The sequence below is a fragment of the Conger conger genome, chromosome 2, assembly GCF_963514075.1.
Source record: "Conger conger chromosome 2, fConCon1.1, whole genome shotgun sequence".
NCBI lineage: Eukaryota > Metazoa > Chordata > Actinopteri > Anguilliformes > Congridae > Conger > Conger conger.
In genome coordinates, this window is record NC_083761.1 from 74,424,555 (window position 1) to 74,442,391 (window position 17,837).

The window sequence follows — 17,837 nt, forward strand, 5'->3', positions numbered from 1 at the left end:
GTGTAAAATCCAGCTTCACCAGCTTGAAATCACCAGCTCTCAGCTGTTTCAAAACATAGCATGAGCTGGTCAAACCATGCTGAGTATGGAGCTGGTCTGAACTGGTGAACCAGCCACCAGCTGTTTCAAAACAGAGATTGAGCTGTTTACACCCTCCACCGGGGAGTAAATGGTAAATGGTTGGCATTTATATAGCACCTTTATCTAAAGTGCTGTACAATTAATGCTTCTCATTCACCCATTCACACACTCACACACCAACGGCGATCGGCGCCGACCAGCTCGTCAGGAGCATTTGGGGGTTAGGTGTCTTGCTCAGGGACACTTCGACACAGCCCGGGCGGGGGATCGAACCGGCAACCCTCCAACTGCCAGACGACTGCTCTTACTGCCTGAGCCATGTCGCCCCTGTACTTTTCAGGATTCAGCACCTGGAAATTCACACAGATGCAACTCATTTCACATCTGACAGAAATCCAGTTCAAGAAAATACAATTCCATGCTGAATTTGTCAAGTAACCAGAGGAATGTTTACTGCTGGTGGGCTTTACATGGTGTTTGACTGTGCCTTTGTTTACAGTTTTTTTACAATCGTTTTCACACTTGTCTCAATACCATGTCCACTTTTTCAAAACACTTAACACATTCACCATATTAGACTATGTGAACTAAACTTTGGATATTTTTGCATTGCTTTCATACTAAAGGCATTCAATCACCACTTCTTCCAAAATTCATGAATACCTCTCTCAATTAGTGTTCACTACCAGCCTGTAGTACAAATACAACAAATTTTGCAGACATTTAGATACTCTGTTCAACAGTTAACTTTCAGTTCAAAACCCAAAAAAATTCTGATCCCTGTGGATGGAAATATGTTGCATTTTGACAGAAAAATGAAACTATATGCTTGAAATACATAAGACAGATCATTCTGATTTTAGCAGAAAGTTTATTCCGTTTATTAAGTTTTTGGGTCTGTCCCTGAGGGAAGCAGGTTTGAGGGTTCAACCAAACTTGCCTAGATCCACTGTGGCTTCAATAGTGAGGATTTTCAGGCAAACCAACAGGTACTATACAGTAGATACAGCATTCTGACCGAAGACATTCAATTGATGTGTATATTACAGTAGTACTGTGATTTGAGAAGTCTCCAGAAAAAGCAGATGTATCAGTGCACATTTGTCTTTGACCACTACAGGACCCAGCGGTTACCTCACACAGTCACACAGGGGGGAAGGGGAAGAATATTTATGCCTGAACAGGAGGATGCAATAGTTGGGATGGTCATTGCCAACAAGCGCATCAGGCATACTGTCGTGTAGTGGTTAAGGTAAATGACTGGGACACACAAGGTCGGTGGTTCTAATCCCGGAGTAGCCACAATAACATCAGCACAGCCGTTTGGCCCTTGAGCAAGGCCCTTAACCCTGCACTGTCTCCTGCTTAGTCTAATCAACTGTACGTCGCTCTGGATAAGAGCGTCTGCCAATATAATGCCAATAATGTAATGTAATGTAACAGCATCAGGCTAAGAGAAATACGCAACAACATAATCGCAGACAAGAACATATTTCCAAACATTGACAGTGTAAGCACTACAACCATTTCAAGAGTGCTACAGGAACATCAGATCAGGATGAAACAGTTGTACACTGTCCCCCTGTTTTGGTGGTTGAAGTGCATTTTGCACCAAAGGTTAACTGATTAACTCAGGTTAACTCAGGTGTGTGTTTCAAAAGCACAATTGGTGAAGAGTTTTGAAAAAGAGGACATGGTATTGAGACAAGTGTGAAAACGATTGTAAAAAACTGTAAAAGGCCTCCCAGACTCTCCCCTGGTGTAATATACGATCTGAACTCTAGAGCTCTTCCTCATTCACCCTGTCGTGTCCCTCCTTTGCTCTACCCTGTGCAGAGTGATTTCAGACACAAGGAAGAGGAAGGTCGATGAAATGACATTGTGGATAATGATGGTGGTGATGAAGAGGCAGTGTTGTTGATCACTATAGCGTTGATTATGGTGATGAAGAACTAATGACAATGATGACTAATCTCTTATTTGGTCTGACTCTCTCTCTCTCTCTCTCTCGACCCCCCCCCCTTTCTCTCTCTGTCCCTCCCTGTGCAGAACACACACAGCTTGGTCACTGGGTTGTGTAGCTGCTCTTGCTGAAGGCATCTCCTCCCCCTGCTACACAGATAACCCAAATGGAATAATAACTGCTTTCACCATGGTTCATAGGACCGGCTTGGGGTTGGGGGGGAAGAGAGAAAAAGAAGCTTTTTGTCTTTGAGTTGCACTTGGGATGGTATCTCACGTCACAAGGAAGCTCAGATTCGATTACCAAGCTATTCACTTTCTGCACAGAAATAACAGAAAAAAAGCAGAGGTTTCTGCTTCTGTCTGCCAGAGATGCCCTTCAGAATAAATATGAAGCAGAGAGGACCCTGCCCTCCATTTTCTCTCCACTTCCCCTGTGACTGTACCTCCCACTGGAGAAAGCTACGGCCAATCAGAGGAGAGCATCATCATTTCCTGAGAATGCCTGACATGTTGCTGGGTGGACCCTATGATGGTAACCGAGGGACTTGAACCCAACCAACCCATGGCAAAAAAAAATGCACTCGCTCCCTGCTGTTGCTATGACGCCCACTCAGTCAACTAATGACATATACAAAGCCCTAACTATTAAACTGAAAGAATATTCAGGTTGCATCAAAGAGAGAGGAAATAAAAGACAAATAGGTACCCAAATGGGTAGGTTGTCAGTGAGGATCCTGCACTGGCTCTTAAACCGTGTTTTAACGTGAGCTGCATTCTCTAATTTTGTTGTGCTAAAGGGAAACGAGTTATGAGTTCAAACAAGGTGGGACATGGCAGATGAAGCCTGGAGCCCAGCTATTTGAGGCAAATTGCTCTGCTTAAACTCCACGCTCATAACTGTCCAAATGGGGTCTACCGTACTCCAAGTCAGGAGATAAAACGCTTATAAAGGCATGTGATGTAATGGGCTTATTGCGCGGGTGAGCTCAAATACAATTCATCGGCACAAGCGGGCTGAGACAGTGTGCTTAAGTCAGAGAGTTTAACCACTATCCAGCCATAATTCTGATCTTCTCATGATATGCGTTTCTCAGGCCAGCTCTGTCTACCAGCCCAGCGCTGTCTACCAACTCTCCTCTCCATCAGGATCACAAGGCCACGGGTCTTCATGAAAGCAGGCATTGTGGCGGACACCACGTGGGGTCCTGATCTTGTGACCATCAGAAACCGAATTTAACGCTCAAAATCAAGCTGAGTTGGGAGAGTTTGTGTGTGTGTGTGTTTGTGTATGTGTGTGTGGTACTGGGGAAGTGAGGGTAGAAGGGGGCAAGGTGTGAGGAAATCGATGCAGGACTAAAACATTCTACACTCCCTCAGTTACCACAGTGAAATGTATTGTGATTATTCAACTCCGAAATCTGAGTTTATATGGTTCATACAACTCCCAGTAGGGCGAAATGTACTCTATCAGAGTAACATTTACAGAGTCGATTCAACACTAGACATTTTGTTCTGTGGAATACTGTGTCACGGTCAGCCGGCCCTGAGACAGAGATCCACCTGATTTAGTGAGAGAGAGACACAAAGAGACCATTGTGTCCACTGTGACAGTGGCACAACAGTGGCACAACAGTTAAGACATATCAGTGTCACCATGCCAATTCTATGGGGTATCAACGTGTCCTCCCTTCTGTCACTCTGCTGGGGTCTGGCTCCGAAAGTCTCCAGAAAGTCTCCTCCACGTCCACTTTGACACCGCAACGTTAATGGCAGTCGTCCGTCTTTCATGTGGAAGATGAGAAGAGGAAGACGGACCGACGCTCTGAATGTCAGACTGAGGCAAGGTTTTGTCAGGTGTCAAACACAACCCTCCCACCCCCACCCACCGTGCCGGTGACGGATTGGAGGTCAGGCCTGGGTAGATTGATTGACAGGGGCAGTAGCCAACCCCATGTTTGCTTGTGAGTGTTTAGGGAGGCCCAGCCACAGAGCAGAGTATTAAAGGCTAGCAGGCTGGTGAGGAAGCCAGAGTCTAAGTGAGAAGGCAGAGAGGCGGTTTGTTGTCGGACGTGATAGACCGCCCTTCTCCACCATGAGTGCCATAGCCCTCTTCCCCCACTATCCACGATAAATATGAATGCTCCTCAGCACACCACCCCTGTACACATTATGTCTGCTCAGACAGAGCTCCTGTATTAACACACTCTGCCTTGTGCTCTGACTGGCTGTTCCCAGGCCCCCCAAACTGCCCCCCCCCCACCACCACATTCCCATCCACCAGTTAGTCTCCAACTGATAGTACAGTGCAGCTAGTGCAGTGAAGCTCACTGGTCCAGGTAGACTCAGTACCAGAACTCGAGCTAGAGCTGACCTCTTTAGACACAAGCCCAGGCTTGGCTTCATGTATTGTGAGGTAAGGCTCAAGATTTGCTTAGTTGTGCGTGACTGCACATTCAAATCAATTTGTGAAATTTGTCAAACATCTAATCTTCCTGTCCTCAATATATTGTACAAGTGTGATAGCTTATCAATAGCCACAGCCACGGCCGTAACAGCTAAGCAGCTATTAATACAAAATATGACCATAGCGTTGTTTTATTCATGCCACATAGCAACCTGGCTAAGCAGTTTTTGCTATACGGAAGCTTTATAGCTCAATAAACCTTTTTTTTCTGGTAAAGTGCCTACCAAGTCAAGCATCTCTCCTTTTGTTCAGAAGTGCATGCCATATTACAGACTGGGTACTGTAATGTAAAACCGTGCAAGCCCTGCCAGCCAAGCCCAGCCAGTGTCTCCCCAGCCCAGCCAGGCCAACTCAGCCTAGATATAAACACACACGTACAGGCCAACTCAGCCTAGATATAAACACACACGTACAGGCCAACTCAGCCTAGATATAAACACACACGTACAGGCCAACTCAGCCTAGATATAAACACACACGTACAGGCCAACTCAGCCTAGATATAAACACACACGTACAGGCCAAGCCAGCCTAGATATAAACACACACGTACAGGCCAAGCCAGCCTAGATATAAACACACACGTACAGGCCAAGCCAGCCTAGATATAAACACACACGTACAGGCCAAGCCAGCCTAGATATAAACACACACGTACAGGCCAAGCCAGCCTAGATATAAACACACACGTACAGGCCAAGCCAGCTTAGATATAAACACACACACACACACACAACATACTGACATATTGACAGACACAGGTACCCTCACAAACACACACACTCACATGCCGACATTATCAATGCACATACACGTACACACACACGCACACAAAACACTTTGACGTGCGCACCCTCACAAACACACAGACACACACTCACGTGCTGACATCATGGGTGCATATACATACGTGCTAAAATTTGCACATAAAAACTCAGAGCACACTGACTTGTGGAGAACCAAACAGCTCCACACTTCAAAGAGCTTGAATCCACACTGCAGGGCCCACACACAGTACTCAGTCCTAATACTCGGCCCTAACCTGAGGCTGATGCTAAATTAGCGAACACACTGCAGACCTGCTACAGAGTGTGGCCTCTGTTACTGAAGCCAATGAAGTCAGTCACCTTGACAGGGTTACTGACCACTGAGTTGCCAAAAAACTGCCACTGAACACAGTGTGGGTGTGTGTGTTAGGGTTTAGGTAACAGGGACCTCAAAGTCAAATCCGGCATTAACTGCTTAATTTCAGTCATTGAGTGGCTAAAGGGTACACACACCTTTTTTCCAAGGCCTTGGTTGTTCTAGTGCAGCATTCAATCACAGTCTTTCAGGTCCAAGAACTTCTGGTTTTCCACACTCCCTTTTCCAGATGTAAAAGTCAGATGTAAAAACCATCTGGCCAATCAGTAGCGCTAACTGTTCAGCTAATTACCAGTGAGAAAAGAAAACTAGGGCCTGATTTGGATTTGAGATCCAGACTTTGAAGACTGCTGTTCTACAGGTTGGCAACTGGCTTTCTCTCTACGATAACCTCACGCACACCAGAGAAGCATTCTAGCACTGAGATACCAGACACGCATCTGCCCAGCCAACTCCCAACAGCGCCTAGCAACAGACAGCCTGGTACATATACCCAGACCCTGTGCAGTCAGCATCCCAGCATGCAACGTGCTGAAGCAGCAAACCTGTGTTTGCTCAGCAGATCAGTGTGAGAATGTACAGGCAAGCGGCCCTGTGCCAGGCACCCTGCTGAACACACACTGTCCCCGACGCGCCAATGCAGACCGCGCGTAAGAGGGGAACTAGCATCCAAACGCAGGGAGATACAGCACTGTCAACAGCCTTCACCTCAGAGCAAAATGTCACTTGTGTTTCCTCCAGTCAGCCTTGACAAAAACTCTTTTACATGTATGTAATGGATGTATGGACATTAGACCATCGTTTATTTTTTATATGCATGAAATTGACCTCATGAACATGCGGGAACACATACACATGAGCAATTTTATACCTCGCTTAACTTCCATTTTGAAAATAATTAAAGAAAATGGCAATGAGAGAGAAAAATATGAATACATTCCTCATGGAGGCATTCCTGATTACCCTTCCTCAACTGACCCACAGTAAAGGATTCCATGTTAATTCAACTCTGACAGGGTTTATATGAGTTCAGTATGGACCACATGTTCTTTAATGCAGATATTTCTACTGTGTTTGTACACAGAGCTATGAGAGAGAGAGAGAGAGAGAGAGAGAGAGAGAGAGAGAGAGCAGTGACCACCAGATTCCGAGTCACAAGACTGAAAACACAAACACAAACACGGACAATTCAAGCACAGAACAAATTGTCATGTCATACATTTAGTTTTACATCCATTCTAAAGATGTGTTTACAACTGTACTCATTCATTTAAAAAAGCCCAAGTATGAAAGGCTTAGTTAAAAAAGGTTAAAATGTTCATATATAAACTGTACCTCATAAACTAAACCAGACCAGAACACAGCAGGCTACAGGAAGGCCTACAGTTAGAGAGGGCTGTATCTCCATTAGCTAGGCCCTGTCAGAAACACACTCAGCAGATACCTGCTCCCGTTTACTTAAGCAGTCCTCATGAGCCAGAACAGAGGAAGGGAGAGTTCTTGTACATGGTATAAAATACTGGCAATTGGGTTGCCAGAACTTTACCGTATAAATAACAGTAACAACAGGAGCTGCCTGTAGCGTAGTGGTTAAGGTACATGACTGGCGGTTCGATCCCTGGTGTAGCCACAATAAGATCCACATAGCTGCTGGGCCCTTGAGCAAGGCCCTTAACCCTACATTGCTCCAGGGGGGATTGTCTCCTCCTTAGTCTAATCAACTGTACGTCGCTCTGGGTAAGAGCGTCTGCCAAATGCCATTACTGTAATGTAATATAACATGTTAAGAATACAGTAGGAGGCTGTATAACTACATTAAATGTACAGCATTTACAGTGCTTCACTGTAAATAGTTCAACCATTTACTACATTGAATCTGTTTACAATTTCATACCTTTGCTACATTACAGACTTTTGCCTTCAAATTCACAGACATGTTCTCAGACATCTGCTGTCTGACTGCAGCAACTGCTCTCCTGAGTGGGACTGCGCAGCTCAGCCAACGGAGTGAGAGGAAATTAATTGAAATTCATCTTCATTCAAATTTTCAATTTCACATTTTTTAGGTTCATTTTAATGAAATATAGGTGCAAATAAATTGTAGTAAAATGTTAGGCTTAACCTCTGAATGCCCAGCTTTGACCTGCTCTAATGTAAGGGTGCCACCGCGAATGAGAAAAGTAATGGCTCTTTTTCAGACAGTACTTTTTACGATCCTAATATGAGCCTGCAAAGCAGCCATCTTAGATAATTAAGCCACTTCCAGTTTCACGGGAAATGGTATTACTTTGTGTTATTTTTGCAGAAATGGCCAGTGATCCCTTCAAGTGCTCCTCTCTGCCTTCAGAACCCAGCATGCACAGTGAGGTTGTTCAATCAAAAAACACAGTGAGATAGCAAAATGCATTCTGGGGTTTGTATGAGACTTCAGGGATTTTGTATGAGAACCAATGTTGCGGTGATGAGGCTGTGAATTTTCTTTAATTGGCATGTTATATATCGTAATAAAACATTTATACATACATAAATCAAACATGGTAATCTCGAATACTTGTGAAGATGAGGACCAACAAATTAATTTATACATTGATACACTTATAAATATTTTGTTTGATTTATGCTTTAATTTCCTTCTGGATCTTCCCCGGTTTTCACCCGGGCCATTGTCTGTTGCCTGATGAATTGAGTTTGAAATAACAGCCCAGCCGGCAGCGCTTCTTATTAGCGCTCGCTATGCTTCCTGCGTGACCCTGCAATGTTATTAGTGCATAGATTGGGATTTTCCATGCCAACAGACAGCTTGCGCACAGGCAGACCTGCAGACGACCAGCTCACATCAAAGATCAGATCAGTCACATGCAGCTTGGGAAGGAAAGACAGGAGAAAGAGTCAGAAAGAAGACTAAAAGTGTGCACGTCTTAATGCAGTCAGTCTAGCTGCACCTACAGTCATTATCATCACACACACACACACACACACACACACACATACACTCACACACACACATACATACACACACACACTCACGCACACACACACACATACATACATACACACTCACACACATACACTCACACACGCACACTCACACACACACACACTCACACACATACACTCACACACACACACACACTCACACACACACTTATCATTCCAATTAATAGTCTAATTCAAGAGGTTCTGATTCTTCATAGATTACCATCTCACTGGTGTCTCCAAATTGCAGAAATACCAGCTTTAACGTTTAACTTTATCAATACTACACGCTCTCCAGAGTGGTTGCAAAACGGGCCTTTCCTCACACCTACAAACATGACCACGATGGGCCCACACCTCAAAATGTCACACAAAGCACTATGTGATACATGACAGATGAGCAGTGGTGACAGTAGAGAGCCCATCACCCACACAGGAACGCAGGCAGAGAGCTGGGGAACAAACAGCAGCACGCTGACAGACATTTGGAGAAATGGGCAGACATGGATAATCATTAACAGAACGAGCCTACACAGCCAATGATGTGTGCCACTGTAGCTCATTCCTCTGCTCAAAAGGTTACCCCTCAAGTTCTACAGAGGATGACAGAGGACTGGGGATTAATGACACTAGAGCTGTGCAAAGACTCAAAGGAGTGTGACATCCTACGGGTGAACGATATAGATATAGATTTTTCTTGAGGCTTAAATCATTAACAGTCCAACAGAGATGGAGTGACAATTGCCAATCACTCATAATTAGACTAACACTGATCAGTGGTAGACATTCCATGTAATTGCTAAGAAGTTGAGGTACCTGAGGGTAGTCAGTTCAAATTGGTTCATTAAGGCAAAAGGGGATGAAGCAGCACTTCCCTGCATGATCAACGGTCCTCGAAACCAGGACGTCTGATTGTGAACCCTCCTCCCCATAGACCCCTGCCATGATTTTAAGAAATGTGAAACAGGAAGAGATCAACAGTGATTTTGTGTTACAGTGGCCACTGTTCCTGGCATCACAGATTATAGCAACCAAGTTCCCTGAGGTCTATAGGCCTGAGCTCTAGAGGGACAGGTAATGTAACAAAAACCCCCGCACTACAACTGGACACATAACAATGAACTGCTGTGCTACAGTACCTGCACGCGCTGTATGCACCTGACTTGTATATAGAACAGCCACTCATCTTGACCTGCACAGGAGATCTGACTTTAGGTCTTTGTGCCTAAAATCTGCAGTGGACCAGTAACCAAGGAGGAACCTGTAGGTGTGTGGGTGGGGGATGGCAGCTGCCAGTCTCTCAACAGTCCACCACCCCAGCTGCGAGAATCACTTCCTCCTTTCCCATGATGCACCCAGCCAGAGTGATACCCCTCTGTAATCCCCCTGTGGGCGGGGCACAGCTAGTCATCGGTGCCCAATCGTGCGCCACGGAGGGCTGAGAGTATGAAGGCTTTCATTCCAACCAACCACTGCACCGGCTGATCACTAATGGACACACCTTCAACCAGAGAGGAGGGAACTAATCAGTAAAATCAGTGATTGGTTGGAATTAAAACCTGCATACTATGGCACATGATTGGGCACCCCTGGGTTACGCCATACAAAGCCCAATGGGGGCGCAACAAGGGTCACTCAGTCTCCCAGACATGACTTCAAACCTTTGTGCTTTTTTTAATAAACCAGAATATTACACTCAATAAACCACAAAGATAACACTCAGCCCATACACAATCTCTAGAGTCAATAATGTGATTGTAATAGTGTAAATTCATGTGGAACAGAAGACAAGACACAACCTGAAATGAGTGCAGGTAATATGAGGAAACAGGGAAAAGATAAAACAGCAAGGTGGGCAGTGCAGTGTGAAAATGGCACCATGGGTAGTGTACTGTGATTGTCTGTAGAGGACTATTGTTAGTACATTACCTTTCTAACAATGAACCCATGGGTTGCTGTTGGTTACAGCATGAATGTGGGTAGGAAATTGAATTAAATATAGAAATATTGACGACTGAACATGAACTTATAACAGATTGTATAAGGCGGTACTTGACTTTAAAATTTAATCAAGGTAAGCAATTAATATAAACAGTGGTTTCTCGATTGGACAGACATCTGTCCTGGAAAGATACTGTAAGCTACATCTCATGTTATTTTTGTTTTACTTTTATTTGACCAGATAGGCTACATCACCTGAGAACTGAAGATTCCCACAGCAAATGGGAATTGTTTTCTGACAAGCTGCTAGTAAAGTGTTGAAGTGAGCTGCATTACAAGCAAAACTAAATCCAATCAAAGTAACATATCCAGCTACGTTAAACAGTCATTCCTTACAATGAATTACTCATAAAAAACATAAAAACAACACAATGGTGATGTCATGTGAAAGGATGACTATGTTCAAGGGCACAGGTTGATTTGCAAAAGAAAATAAAAACACTGGCTCGGCCAAAGTCATATACGAGCATCACTATAACTGCTGTGTGGAGGCAAGGTAACCAATGTACAATGTTCCATGTGTATGCAATGTATGCACAGAGAACTGTGCTGCTGATCTGGATATCACTGGTATCAGATGGCAATGGACACTTACATGACAAAATAGATAAATGTGTTTTATTATTATTATTAGTAGTAGTAGTAGTAGTAGGAGTAGCAGCAGCAGTGAGACAAAAATATTAAACTATAATAATAATAATAATAATAATGAAGAAGAAGAAGAAGAAGAAGAAGGTGGAGGAGGAGGATGAGAGGAAGAAGACACATAACTACAAGGCTTATTGTTTTTCTTTTCTTTTGTTTTTTTGTAATTGCGCGTGAGTCAATATCATTTTCCTCCATCCTCCTGATGCTCACAGGCCGGCAGGATGCAGCAAGCGGAGGCATTCTGTCGGAGGCTGTTATCACGGCCCGTGTCAGACATTGTCGGACCCTTCAAACATAAAGCCATTCATTTGCTAGGCATAGAAGCTTCGGAGGCCGCCTGGTCTGCAGACGCCAGCGATGGAATAATAGCTAGCAGAACAATACGAATAATAAATGCCCCAACGGTGACGCGGAAATATTTGATTGAATCAGATTTAACCTTGACATCTCACGGATAGGCTAGAGGGAAGAAAAAAAAATCCTCGATGGAGGGTGCGTGAGGTAGCGCAGGCTAGCTACTAGTTTCAAAACACCCCTTCATTTATTATTGTGTAGTATTATTCATAGCAACCGATCGGTTTTGTATTTATTCGTTCCTCATTTCAAAATAACTCCATGCCTGGCTGAGCACATGGGCTGGTCGTTTGTGTTTCACACTCATAACAGTACAGACAGATTATTTAAACATAGCATTAATGCAAAAGACCAACAGAATAGCAGAGCCCTGTCGTCCCGTTGCAGGTTCCGATGTTTACCTGCAACGGATGACTTTCCCTCTCCGTAGCATTGGCACAGACCTTTCCTTTACACACAATTTTCCTCAAACGGCGGCGCAAATGGGGGCGAATGGCCAGTATCTCACACACAGATCATAAACCCGCATTTTATCGGATCCTTTGGCACATATACTACATATGAATCTGTGACATTGGCTATAGACTAAAATGGGACGCTCGGTACGGTCTATGTCAGAGCACTGAAGGAAAAAAAACCTGCTGTTAATTATCACAGACCAATTAGGCTATATGTAATATTTCACGGAAATTACACTCTTTGCCGGTTACAGTATGTTACATACATACAATTGTAGCCTAACCCACATAGCAAGCGATTGTGATTCCGTATAGGCTACAGCGCACACGGAGGCATCAGGGAGGTTGGTTGTTGCTGATGGGGGCGATAGTGCAAACCACAACAGGCCATCGCCGAGACCTCAAAACAAAACACATTACATCGGAGCAACTTACCCAAGACACGATTCGAAGAATAGTGTGGGGCTGCTGGAAGAACGTAACGGGATCGAAGGCTCCCCCAGCCTTCCCCGCTCCGTATGCCATCCCTTCCATCTTCAGACAGGCTGCGTTTCCACCTCCTGCTTCTCTCTGGTCGGAATAAAGCTTCGAATAACGGGCGTGCTTTGAAAAACTGAAAAACTTAAGCGTATTTTATTACGGAGGCCCCTGGAATGCAATATTCTTAATGTCCCCTTCTCTTCTTGCTTTACTCGACCCTCACTTTCTCTCAATCACAGCCTTCCGTCCGTTGCTGGCAAACTGTTTCACTTGGTTGTGATAGTGGTCTCTCTCTCTCTCTCTCTCTCTCTCTCTCTCTCTCTCTCTCTCTCTCTCTCTCTCTCTCTCTCTCTCTCTCTCAGCCTCCGTCAGGCTTGCGTTCATGCGTTGTTGTAGGGGTGGAGAAGAGAAGCAGTGAAAAAGAGAAACCTACGCATTCTAGTATGCATGAGAGCGCGCATCATGCTGTCAAGCCATAACGCGCACTCCCGACAAAAATGCTAGAGTGGCTTCATGCGCGTGGCAGTTGCTTGCTTCTAAGAATCAACAACACAATATTCACAAAATCAGATTGAGCAGTACAAGGATACACAGTTGAAGATTAACTAAAGTTACATTTCACATTTATATTAAGAAAGAATTTTGTTGTCAGTGAATGGAACAGCTTTTCAGGTCATGTAGCATGCAGTATGTAGGTGTTCAGGAACAGGTATGCGAAGAAACAGTAGTCCCAGTAGTAGCTTTACTGTTTGGAGTTGTATGACTTATTATTACGTTTTGCATGATAAACTGACAGGAATCCTGATAATCTACACAAAAGTTGCAATTGTCTTTTCAACATGGTGTAGCCTAACGATTTTACAATTTGTTGATAAACCTACATCTGTCCACCATTTTGACAGTACCACTGGTTTTTGGTTCATTGTTAGTTTTAAAAACAATGTAATATTAACTTTAGCACAGAATTCCTGGTTACATTGATATAATCACTTTGTTACAGTGCTGAGGCCAATAAAGCACATGGGATCTGAGCAGTGGAGGCTCCTCCATAGAGGTGGAGGAGGCCTGGCCTCCCCAATAATTTGAGAGAAGAGAGAGATTAAAAAAAAACAATAAATATATTTATTTTATTTATTTATTTTAACAAAAAACATATTTTTTATTTTTTATATTCATATTATTTTAGTTTTGTTCATAAATCTAAATTTTCCCATGGCTAAAACCCAATATTGCAATTGTAAAGCAACAGGCCAGATTTCCCTATCAGTTTGTATTAAGGGAGGCCAGGCCAGGCCAGGCCTCCCCTAGGAAATGAGATTCTCATAGAAGTCAATGTAATGCATTTTTTTTCATGCCAATATGTGATTGGCCAGATCACTGAAAATGGGTGGGCAACGGAGGCCTGGCCTCACCATGCATTGTGTCCAGGGCTGAAAGATTGACATTTTGTTCGTCCAATCACATGCTACTGGTTCATTTGGAATCAACTATCCTTTCCTTTCCTATTCAACACAGAAGCCATTTTTGCTTAAAACTACCTCGGAAGTCGGCGAGATTCTAGCGCAATTTGAGATCTTGGGCTGGAGATATGCAGATTCCAGATACTAGGGAGTGAGAATGACATTCAATAGGTCATGTTAGACACCATTTGGGATTTATTGAACAGTTTTATTTTTAATGTAGTCCATTTCGTTTTATTACAAGTCAATTTAATAATCTTCCATATCAAATTACCGAATTGTTGCTCTGTGAGGAAATTCACTCTAAATACGAATAGAGTGCTGCCCACTAGTGGATAACGTTAACGTTAGATAAAGCCAACTGGAACCATATTTTTACATATTTTATATTAAATATATTGAATAAAACTACATATGATAAAGAAAGTGTTATCTTATCTTTTTTATATGCTAAACTTGATTACATTGGTGATTACATGTTGAAGCTGTAGAAGAATGAAAAATGTAAGCTAAACAAAATTGTTTTTAACTACATAATTAAAATTCCTGCCTTTTACACATGTTCACTTGGCATTTATATTACATCCAAATGTCATTTCTCAGCTTAATTATCAGGCAGGCTCATAGACTTACAGCAATGTCATTTCTTCAGGAAGGCACAAGGCTAAGCTCTGCACAATGAATTTCATCAGCCAGAACTTTCTGACTGTAGCTTACACTCCAAATAGTATGCCTTTGGCCAGCACAAAGACAGATAAGAGAACAGGGAACATTCCATCGCGAGTGAAGTGAGCAAGCGGAAAAAAATGGCCTCCTCAATTCTGGAAGTCACCAGCCTCCACTGGATCTGAGCCTGGGGACAATCCCTGGACAGGGTGCCAGTTCATTGTAGGACAAAAGTAGACAACATCTTCTTAAATATGCATAAGCCTATTTTCACTTTTTGGAGGTATGCTGACGCTGTGCAAATGCAGATCTGGAAAGTCAATTTCTTTTGCTGATGTATTGGACTAATTCTATTTTTCTTCTCAATAATCCAAGAGCCAAAAGGACATCTTTGGTGGACTGCATTAGGCCTTGGAGACCATTTGAACAGTCTGGGTTTATAGCCTGGTTTATAGCTTTCATTATTCAGTGAACCAGCTCCAAGCTAATTCCATTGATATAATGTGCACCTGTGTGTATTTGTCAGGCTTCTTCCTTCAGGAGAGAGCAGAAACAATGAACATTTCCTCAGAAACTGCACTTTGGTGCCCCCTAGGACTGCTCCACTCGGAAAGTGAATTTCGATTTGACTTAAAGGTTTATTTTTTTATTTTTTTTTCTGTGATGTGGGAGCTCTGGAGCACTGTTTCCAAAATCTGCTCCTGGATCCACTGCAAGTGTAACCTTTCTCTAAATGTTAGCTCTATTAATTAGGCTAGTCTAGTTATCTGGACTGATCTGGATTCTGTCATCTCTTGACAGTTATCTAGAAAATAATTGTGCCTGAAAAATACCTTTTATGACATTTCACTGAACTTATTGATTTGTATATTGGCTAAAGAGATGAGAACAGAGAGATGAGATATAAGAGGATGTAAATATGCATCCACCTTCAAACACAAATGAGGCACAAGCGTATTTCACCAATAAAATAATGAATACTTACATATTAATAATGAAATGTGTTACCCCATTCTTTTATTTTTTGTTGTTGCCTATAATCATTCCATTAATATGGGTTAGCACATACGATTGGGTCCCAAAACCTAAACACTTTCAAAGAGGGAATCATTCTTTCACAAGGTCTTGCTTGTGCTGTTCGGTAGCATGGGAACCACTAAATTCCCCTAAGTGAAATATCTGGCTTTCTGAGAATCTCTGCACCAGCACTCCGTTGATTACGCAATGACATAGCGTCCTCACGCAGACTATATATAAAAACCGGCAACATCAGTTAATTTCCTTTCGAAGTCATGCTGGACAACTCGATTTAATCACATTGGTATGCATTTTTGAAACTTTGTTTGTATTCTTGTAAACTATCGATTTTGTAGGGTGCAACTGTCGAGACGTATCCAGTTCCATACAGACAACTATGCTTGTATTTATTTCTGAATCTAACACAATTTAAAATAAAATGGTCTTGTTGAATACAACGTGAAGCACCATAAGGATGTCCGCGATCTAGCTAGACTAACTTCGCTAACGACTAATGATTAGGAATCGGAGCAGTTAGTTTTGGTGAATAGTTTGCTGAATCTTTTAATTAACCGAATACGATCAAAATGCTTTCCCGATTCCTTTATGAAGGGCTGATTCTAGCCCTTGCCATGTGGAACAGAGGGCCTGCTTATTACAGCTCATTACTACTTATTACTTATTATAGCTGGATTGCACTAAACCGCAGACTACGTCAAATCATATTTTGCGGGTCTTTGATCACGCGTACCCTTTTCTATCTATTAGCTCTTATACTCAATGCATAGATTCGTACAATTCTGCTTCCATAATTTACAGATACTTGGATTACTTTTTTTTTCTTCCCATATCTAATTTCTTACCGTTTCTTGTGGCTATAAAGTTGAGCACAAGTAGTTGCATTTCATGCAGGATTAGATTAGAATCTCGTTGGACAAAGGGGTAGACCATGTGTTTTCTGAGCCTAAGAGCCTAAAATAAGAATTAATCTGATTATGGAAAATGCTTCAATTTCAGTTTCAATGTCCCTCTGTTTTGTGAGTTGAAATTGTACATGTTCTTTTCCTGTGCCAGCAATCCCCAGTCCCACTCCAAAAGGAGGTGAATGAGAAGGGAGGTATGCAGGTGGGGAGATTTCCCCCTGTGATGTTGAAATATGCCGGGACTCCATGGATGGATGTGCTGCTTCTACAAAAACTGGCAAACCTCCATTTTGTATGTTGGCACTGAATGAACGTAATGTGGAAAATCGTTAACTTCACCAGCTCATCCGTTGCACATTTTTAACCAAATTACACCATTGCCACAACTTGCCAAATGTGTGTGTGTGTGATCATGTTTATATTTGATTACACTACAGTGTTGATGTCTGTCAGCGATAACTACTGTAATCCTTTGCCCCATCTCTCTAAGGCAGAGGTCACCAACCCTGGTCCTGGAGAGCTACTGGGTCTGCTGGTTTTTGCTGTTACTCTGCACTTAATTAATCAATTAGAGCAGATGATTACACAGCTAACTCACCTCACCTGGTTACCTGGGTCTTAACAGGGTGCTGTTTCTAAGGTGAAAACAAAAACCAGCAGACCCAGTAGCTCTCCAGGACCTGGGTTGGTGACCTCTGCTGTAAGGTAATTGCAGTGGCCAGCCGCTGCTGTACTTAAGTGTTCTGGTCAGTAGCAAAGGGGGGACACTGATTTTGTTCTAGGTACTGTTCACTTCTGTTTAGGGAAGGGGTCGGCATCCCTGGTCCTGGAGGGCCGCAGGGTGTGCTGGCTTTCGTCTCCACCTTAAAATAAGCAACCGATTCAGACCCAAGAAACCAGGTGAGGTGAGTTAACTGTGCAATCAACGGCTTTCATTGATCAATTAATGCCAAGTAACAACAAAAGCCAGCACACCCTGCGGCTCTCCAGGACCAGGGATGCCGACCCCTGGTTTAGGGACTGGAGACTAGCTCCTTGCCTTTCTGTGAAATCTAAATGTGCATTTGTACTGGAAACCAAATTAGTCACTTGGGGACTTATCCTTGTGTACCATTGTCTTTAGGTCTGATTGCTGACGCTTCCATTTGGGATCATTCGTATCCAGACCGTGGAGGAAAAATTATCCTCATGAACATGGGTA

General features: G+C 43.1%; 1 protein-coding gene across 2 annotated transcripts in view; it reads right to left on the reverse strand.

The window, feature by feature from the left end:
• LOC133122118 (synaptogyrin-1-like) overlaps positions 1 to 12,851 on the reverse strand; it is a 24,820-nt gene extending 11,969 nt beyond the window's left edge. For both annotated transcript variants that reach the window (XM_061231854.1, XM_061231855.1), the window contains exon 1: positions 12,526 to 12,851. In XM_061231854.1, coding sequence (XP_061087838.1) covers positions 12,526 to 12,624 — 99 coding nt within the window. In that variant the 5' untranslated portion in view covers positions 12,625 to 12,851. The remainder of the gene's footprint in view (positions 1 to 12,525) is intronic.
• Between the last annotated feature and the right edge of the window lie 4,986 nt (positions 12,852 to 17,837).